An 8924-nucleotide genomic window follows, 5' to 3' on the forward strand; every position below is an offset into this window, starting at 1 on the left:
ACAGTTCAAAAATTGCACTGAAACTTGTCAATCCTGTTCTGAAGTTCCTGTGAAGCTTCTCAGAATCTTCTTTGAGGTTACCCGAAACCTGCTCAGAGACTGCATTTAAATCGTTCTAAAATTGTTCTGAAATTTGCTTTGAATCGTGGCCAATGCGCGTACTTACCTACCATCGAATTTCGGCAATGGTCCCTTTAATGGCTGTTGCAGTACCATCAGCTGGGCTTGCAATGCTTGTAAGAATCATCTGATCAGTAACTAATGCGCATTTTACTCATGCATTTTAATTGATAGTTAAATTGCTTAAAATATAAATGAGATAAAATACTTCTTTCGATTCAGTTCGTACTACAGCCTTACGGAACAAGTTACCTCTGCTAGAGGCCATTCGTGGCTTTTAGTGACCAGTTTATTTACACACTTATAATTTAATGTCGAATACATCGTCAACACAACCCCGATGGAATCGCCTAACCGTGCAAGTCGGCGGCAGCTTCTCGGCGTTGATGCAGCGTGATTTGCCGTATAAATTCAAAAACCGCAAATTTGGAAAATTTTGTGCCATCTCATCCGTTACTTCAAATTCACTATGTTTCAACGTCAACTGTGGCAGGTTCATAGGCGGTAGGTGAATGTCCGATAGTACTGCTTCATGTGCAATAAGTTCACGCAGCTTGGACAGCCCTACCAGTCGATCAACTAAATCCGTAGTTCCACGAATATGCGTAATCTCTAAGGTTCTAAGATGTGGGAAACTAGCGCTGATTTTTCCGGTTATTATTGTGCTTTTCCAACCATAGCCAAATTTTATATAGTGAACGTTGGGAAACATGCGTTGCACAGATCGGTCGAAATGCAAGTTCCGTCGTATATTGAATTGGAATATTTCAACGTTCGGCAAACAAACATCATTGTTTGCAAATAGTGTTGTATCAAGAGCGTACACAGAAAGAACCTGCCAACGAAAAATAATTATTGTTATTAAACTCCACTGAACAGCTTAAAATGATTTACCTTAAGATGTATTAGACTAGCTAAACATCGTAATGATGTAGACGAATCGACGTTAATCCGTAATTTGGTTAATAATGGACAGAACTTACATAGTTGTTTCAGGTTCTTTTCGTCAATATGGCCCAAGCACAGATCGACAGATGTAAGTTTGGTTACTTCTGTACATTTTTGAAATAGATCAATGTACCCGACTAGAAAATCCGCTTGCAGATGCTCCAATTTGGTTAATTTTGGAATTACCATTGGTAGGTCCCGGCAAATGTGTTTGACATAAAGCCTACGAAGATTCGGAGCTAGATGAATAATGTTAATGCGTTTCATCTCTACGAATAATTCCTCTAAACTCTCTAGAACTGGTAATTTATCATCTGGAATGTCACTGTTAGAGTCAATCACAAGCGTCTTAACATTCCGGCACAGGGAAAGAAATTTTATCGCTAGAAGATTTGGTGACGAATGACATATAAATTCCTGCAACGATGAGCTGGGTCTCTCAAACCACGTCGGTATGTTTTCGATTTCCTCTTCATCGAGTTTCAAAAAATGACAGCCCATGACAAGGTTACGGTAGTATCGCGAGATTTTATAGCAACTTCCAATGCTTGATGCGGTCAGAAGCTTAAAGTTTAGCTTAACATGGCCCAAAAAGCTGTAATCGAAAGCCAGATCGTTCCACCGCCGACAAACCAGGGAAAGGGGTTTACGGTCCTCCAGGTGCGGTAGAAAAGCGAAGATATGCTGCAGCACTTCGTCGGGTAGGTGGTTGATGTGCAGCTCGCGAGAATTCATGCTGTCAGTCGGTCAGTTTTTTTCTACGTTCCTAATTCACTTTATCCCTTTCGAGTATAACTTTTTTTGAATTTTACTTTTAAATTTTAATTTCATTATCGTACTTACAGTGTCGTATGAAAAAGTTCTCTCTTTTTTTCGACTTAGAGTTGATTTAAAACGATTGACGGTTTATCTCACCGTTTTCTCATAATATAAGGCATGAACCTAGAGAATGTTTGAAAGTCGTTTACGCAAAAATATACAAATGATTTGAGCGTTTGCCAATTGCCACGACAGTAAGCGATAAGATAACGAAAAATGTGACGCATATCAATTTAGATTGACCGTAAAGTCGAGATAGGCTATCTAGACTATGAGAGTGAGTCGATAACTTTTTTTTATTGATTCTGTTCATTTCTGTTTGATGCAGTTTTACGAATGTTGTTAAAACTTCAACCAAAATAACAGCAGTTTTCCTCTTATTGGAAAATAATTTTCGTATCTCTCGACTTAACCTACTTTTACATGTCTAATGAAAGGTCGTCCATCTTGGATTGTCCATGTCTGTTTCTAGTGTCGGTAACAACGTTAAAGTCGTCCGGCTTCCTTATGGTGTGCCCGACCCTCCGCCCCCGTTGCAAAGTTCCTGGCTATGACATCAAAGTCATCAACCCTAGCCGCTTCTCAAAGAGACTCGAGTGTCCCCTCGAGATATACACGAAAGAAATCACTCGATCAAATGTATCTCTGATCAGTAGCGTCAGTTTGTCCGGAAAACCGAGTTCGTGCATTAACTGCCACAGCGGGTCTCGATCGACTGTATCGTATGCTGCTTCGAAACCAAATCACCATGTTTGCAGATGGGATAAACCGATACTTCTATCCGTTCCTCTGGTAGTTTCTCTATCTCCAAAATCTTAGAACTCAGGTGCTGGGACATTACTATCTTCTATGGGCACTTGTAGGATAACTTCCGTTCCACCTCCTTCTGCAACTTCGCTCATCGAAGAACTACTTCCACCTGTCGACTTTGCGCTCCCTCGTCGCTACATATGCCCGGTTTCGGTGTTTAGCCCTTGCGAATTTGTTTAACTATGATTTGTTAGACTCACAATACGTTTTCATTCTGTTCTGGTCTTCAAACATCCTACAACCAGTTTGTACAGTACGATGGAACCTCCAAGGATGGGTCGACCTCGATGAACCGAGGAACCCGGAAAGTAAGAGTGAAGATTTTTCTTTTATTGGATCTTTTGAAGAAGTCTGGGACGACCTGGAGAAGGCGTTTGAAGATCCCCCCCCCCCAGACTTACTAGTCGCGTAGTCGAGTTTTGCGGGAGCTGGTGAAGACAGACCTTGAAAACAGTTCGTCGCTGTCGGAATATGTGAATGAGGTAATTTCAATGGTTCATGAACTACACCAATGTGGTCACTTCCTCCACTATCATGGTCTTCCGCCTGCACGCCATTCAGGTGTTCATCATAGTGCTGCTTCCACCTTTCGATCACCGCACGGTCGTCAGTCAAGATACCTCCATCTTTATATCTGCACATTTCGGCCCGCGGAACAAAGCCTTTGCGAAATCCGTTGAGTCTCTGATAGAACTTCCGTGTGTCGTGAAAGCGGTACAGCTGTTCGAGTTCTTCGCACTCCTTCTCCTCTTGGTGGCGCTTCTTCTCCTTGAAGAGTCGGGTGTGCTGTCTCCGCTTCTGTTTGTATCGCTCCACCTTCTGATAGGGGGCTCTACGCCGCATTTGTTCCCGCGCTGCGTTCTACTCCGCCAATATTTGCTGGCATTCCTCGTCAAACCATGCGTTACGTGAGATTCGGTGCCACACGGCCTAGGACGTTCTCGGCTACGCTGTTAATGGCTGTTTTCACGGCATTCCAACAGTCCTCAAGAGGGGTTTCATCCAGCTCACCCTCTTCCGGCAGCGCGGTTTCGAGATAACGCGTAGTTTTCGACGACCTCCGGTTGCTTCACTCGCGCTAGATTATACCGTGGCGGGCGCCGGTATCGTATGTTTACAACAGATAGTTTTTGACGTAGCCTTACCATCACTAGGTAGTGATCCGAATCAATGCTAGCGTCCAGATAGATTCTGACGTCGATGTCTGAAAAGTGCCGACCATCTATCAGAACCCAGTCGATTTGTGATTCTGTCTGGTTGGACGATCTCCAGGTGTACCGATGGTAGAGGTTATGCTGGAAGAAGGTACTACGTATGGCCATGTTCTTGAAGGCGGCGAAGTCGACAGGTCTTAGGCCATTTTCTTTCGTTTGCGGGTGAGCACTGAACCGTCCAACCACCGGTTTGAATTCCCCCTGCTGACCAACCTGAGCATTACAGTCCCCGACGATAATTTTGACATCATGTCTTGGGCAGCGGTCGTATTCACGCTCCAACCGCGCGTAGAATTCGTCTTTGTCATCATCGGTACTTCCTAGGTGAGGGCTGTGTACGTTAATTATGCTAATATTAATGAATCGGTCCTTGATTCTTAATCTGCACAATCGGGGGTTGATCGGCCACCTCTAAAATTGCTCTGAAGATTGTCTGAAGCATCTGAAACTGATCTAAAGCTATCCAGAAACTTGTCCGTAACCACTATGAAGTTATTTCAACTTTGTTTTGAAACTTTTCTAAAAATGCTAGGAAACTGCCTTAAAATATCTCTGAAGTCTGAACCTTCCTGATACCTTAAAACAGCTCACAAACTGTTTCTAAACCACTCTGAAATTAGTTTAAAGCCGCTTTGAAACCACTCTAAAACTTAGCAGAAGTTAATCAAAAACTACCATTAAATTGCTCTGAAGCTTATCCGAACCTGCTCGAAACAGCTTTGAGGCCTGTTTTGGAAGTGACGCGGATATCAAGCTGCTTCGATACTGCTGTGAAATTGCCCTGAAACTGCTATGGAACTACACTGAAACTGTACTAAAATTGCTTTAGGACTGCATCTGAATTTGTTCTGAAACTTCTTCGAGGCTACTCTAGAATCCCACGCCGGCCGGACCAACTATCTGGAGCAGGCGCTTTGCTCTGAAATTTTCTGTCCACACCAATTTTAAACGTAATGAAACTCATGGCTTTCGAATCCGCATCCGTTTTTCGTAATGGAAATCACTTTGATGGATTCCTCACATTGCAAGCATCCCTTGACAAGGTCGGTAACGGATTCCATCTTTACGCTAGGAAGGACTTCGGACAAGTAGTCTCTTTTTCGTGTTCTCCAATGGATAATCTTGAGCTTCACAAAGAGATTTTGGGGTTCCAAATTTGGCTCCGCGGAAAAATTAGTTCTGGTTAGAGGCCTTTGTAAGCTGAGATGTTTTGAATTTAGCATTGGGCGATACTGTATCTGTATCGAAAAAATCGATACTTTTGAGCCGATACATCGATATTTTGGATCGATACTGAGCGTCCCGATACCGGCCAGTATCGATGCTAAAACGACGATATTTGTATCGATACCTTTATAGTAAATGCTAGAGAAACTAAAATACTTTACTTATCCTAATGCGATGTCCATTAGGGTTTCACCTGCATAACAATGTTCTGCCAACAAACTCGATCCATGGCTGTCCGCCTCCAATTGCTCGAATGTCCCACACTTTCCAGGACTTGCTCCATATGGTCTAACCGTCAAGCACGCTGCGTACCTCTGCGCCTGGTACCAACCGAATTCGAGGCAAACATCATTTTTACGGGATTGTTTTCCGACATTCTCACATGTCCCGGCCATTGTACTCTTCCAGCCTCAGCAACTTTCTGAATACTGGGTTGGCCGAAAAGCTACGCCAGCTTGTGGTTCATGTTTTTCCTCCATAGACCGTACTCACATACACCACCAAAGATAATCCTAAGCACACGACGTCCAAAAGTGACCAGTCTCCGTCGAGCATTGTCCACGTTTTGTGCCCGTAGACTATCGGTCTTATTTGCGCTTTGTACATGGTACATTTGGTACAGGGATGAAGCTTGCCAGATTTTAGGGTCTTGTAGAATCCGTAGTAAGCACGACTTCCGGCAAGAATACCTCAGCGTATTTCTCCGCTGCAGATGTTATCCGACCACCTCGAACTCGTAGAAATCAAAATAAGAGGTGTACCTAATTAATGCGGAAGCTAATTTTTTTTTTCGATAAATAAACTCTGCAAAAATAGATGCATTCCTAGTTTCAGTCTTAAATCAAATTTTAAGTAAAACTTCAATTTCAATTTGAAATCTAATTTAAAGTCGGATTTCTTGGGTGATGTAAAAAAATCAAATTCAATTTCAAATCCTATTTCAAGTCCAATTATAAGTCCGATTTAACTCCAATTTCTGGCAAAGTTGTAAGTATAATTTCTAGTCAAATTTTTCATCCAATTCACTATTAGTTACTAGTAAAATTTTAAGTTCTTTATTATGTCCTATTTCAAGTTCAATTTGATGTCTCATTATAAGTCCTGTTTCATGTGTAATTTGAAGTCCAATTTATATATTCTAGTCTGAATTGGTCCAAACTTGAGTTTAACTTCGCGTCCAATTTTAAGTGTGATTTGAAGTCCAAATTCAAGTTCCACTTCAAGTTTAATTTTAGGTTAAATTTAAAGTCATACTTCCAGCTCAATTTAAAGTAAAGATTCAAGTTGAAATTGATTCAAACTGAAGTCCAATATCATTTGATCATCAATATCAATTTGAAGTACAATTTTAAGCATAATGCCATGCTCAATTCTAAGTTAAATTTCAGTTCCCATTTCAAGTTCAATATCAAGTTTAATTTCAGGTTCAATTTTAAGTAAAATTTCAAGTGCAATTCCAGCTCCGATTTGAAAATTAATTTCAAATGCGATCAATTAGACAACTCGCAAGTTGCTGAGTGAAGCTCTGCTTTCCTCAATGGAGGTAGCTATCTTGGCACTCGAAGATGGATGTGGTTGGATACGCTAGACCGTCAATGAAGCCGCAACTGCGTTGTTAAGTGAAGAAACTCTGAGTGCATGAAATGACTTTTGACGGAGAGGAACTGGAAGGGGTTGATGAATTCATAAATTAGGGATCTCTGTCAACCGCCGTCAATCATACGAGTAAGCAGATTCAACGACGCATTCTAGCTAAGTCAGGTCTACTTTTCCCTTCGTAAGTCATTTCGATCAAGGAGCATAAACCGTACGCAAAATATAAAAGCATTTGCTAGCGCTTGGCTGAGTGGTCGATTTCTGGTCGGCCCGGCCGGTTTTTCACTTGCAAAGCCGGTGACCGATCAATCTGGCAAAAAGTCGTTTTACCAACGTAAGAAAACGGATTTGTACTTTTTGTCCGATTTTTAAAATTTATTTTTCATTTCCATCATTCCACTAGATTTTCTAATAAATTTTGTAGCAATCCTGAGCAATTCGTTGCAGTTTCCGGTCAAAAGAGTTTAAAACCGCAGGCCTGACCAGTCCGACATCAGCTATTATTTCGTTCCTAACGAGATTTCGTATGAGAACGAAAGAGAATCAACAGTAGTAAAAGCACACGCATATAATTTTCTAAAAAATTAAGCTAAATAATAAACAAAAGTGTGGTTTTCGTTGCACCCTGTCAGTGTATCGATACCGATATCGATACCACTGGTATCGATACCTGCCGCCCGATATTTCAACGGGATCGATACCTTTACAAAAATTGTATCGATATTCGAATATCGATGCTTTTCGCAGTATCGCCCAATGCTATATTGAATTACTCAAGGAGCTTCATCAGGCTGTGCTCGGAGGGCCAGTAGACTTAGATTACCACGAATAATACAATAAATTTCTGGAAAAAGAGAACATACAATAAACAAGTGTTAAATAATAAAATATATTCCAACATACCCACCGGTTTCAGCGACGTAATTTTTTTCCGTTCGACAGACTGAATTTAATGTGATAGATAGGGCAATTTCTACACCATTTAGCAACCCAGAACCCAGTGCAGTTTCGAATTAATCGTATCTAACATGTTTAGTAGAGGAATTAAATGCTTACCCGGTAAGAGTGTCCAAAGTACGAGTGAAGAATTTGAATAAAAACTACTTTCTTCTAGATGTACGTCCAAAACATATGCTTTCACAACTCACAATGCGCACCGCAACCTCCTTTCGGGGTCGCTAAATCATTACGATTCAACCCCCCCGCCCCGTTCAGGTCGGGGGGAGAGTGTTTTGCTTTTTTCAAAGTGATTTATTTGCTTCCTTTCTTCGCTCTCTTATTATATCGCATTTCGTTTTTCACGTTCTTTTCCTTTTTGCTCTCGCTCTCTCTCTCTCTCTCTTTGTTTGATTCGCGTGTCAGGATTTGAAATTTCTTCTTGTAGTCGTCGGTTTGCATTTTCGGTCTTCTCTTTCTTTCTTTACGCTTAGGTTCCGCGCGTTCGTTTTTCCGTTCCGTTCACGACACAGGGCACTATAATAGCAGGGTTTGCGCAACTCTTGTGTGTTTTAGAACTCTCTCTCTCTCTCTCGTTTGTTTTCCTGCCTGGTTTTTTTTTCTTCTGCTTGGATTCTTCTCTTGGTTTGGTTTTGCAGTTTAGTACGAAAATATATACGATTATTTTCCTTTTGTTTTTGTGTTTTTTTTTGTTTCTTCTTTGTATTGTTTCAATAAATATGATCATATAGTTACTCTTAAATAGGTTTTCTTTTTTTTTATTTACTTTCGATTTACTTTTTACTCATGAGTTACTAGATGTAATTTATTATTTTTTTCCTTTTTTTTGCAGATATTCGTCGGTTCAAATTGAAATAGTCGCTGATGGTTTGTTCTTTTTTTTCTTCTCTTTAGTTATGTGTGTTTGTATGTTATTTACGCTTAATAGTATAGGTTCATAATGCTAGAAGAGAATTTGCTTTACTTTTGTTTTTTTTCTGCTAAAACTGTGTGTTTATGTGTGAGTGAGTAGTGACTGCTTTTGAGTTGCGTCTTCGTTTCGCAACACGAAATAGGTGAATGCTTTTGTTTTTTTTTTCTTTTGCAAATGAGTTGTTCAACACACGCACTTTAACCGTTTTGCTGTTAATTCGAGAGAAAATCTTTCTTTTGAGTGTTGTTGTATCGGCGCGGTTTGGAGCTGCTGTTCAAAAACAACGGAGAGCAACGTGCGTGTGTGTGAGTGTGAGTGGC

At 40.8% G+C, this 8924-nt stretch overlaps 1 protein-coding gene across 1 annotated transcript; it reads right to left on the reverse strand.

The window, feature by feature from the left end:
• Positions 1–399: 399 nt before the first annotated feature.
• LOC128732605 (uncharacterized) lies at positions 400–1478 on the reverse strand. The gene is made up of 2 exons (XM_053825889.1): positions 1015–1478; positions 400–955 (listed from the first exon to the last, which is right to left on the reverse strand). Exons 1-2 carry the CDS (start codon positions 1333–1335, stop codon positions 422–424), a joined length of 855 nt encoding a protein of 284 aa, XP_053681864.1. The 5' UTR covers positions 1336–1478; the 3' UTR covers positions 400–421.
• Positions 1479–8924: the final 7446 nt, after the last annotated feature.

Source organism: Sabethes cyaneus, chromosome 1, assembly GCF_943734655.1.
Source record: "Sabethes cyaneus chromosome 1, idSabCyanKW18_F2, whole genome shotgun sequence".
Lineage (NCBI taxonomy): Eukaryota > Metazoa > Arthropoda > Insecta > Diptera > Culicidae > Sabethes > Sabethes cyaneus.

Excerpts from the sequence above, each read along its gene's own strand:
- LOC128732605 (XM_053825889.1), bottom strand. The coding sequence starts at position 1,335 with ATGAAACGCATTAACATTATTCATCTAGCTCCGAATCTTCGTAGGCTT. Across the intron at positions 956-1,014 it reads CTAGTCTAATACATCTTAAG|GTTCTTTCTGTGTACGCTCT; the intron begins GTAAATCATTTT and ends TTTCGTTGGCAG.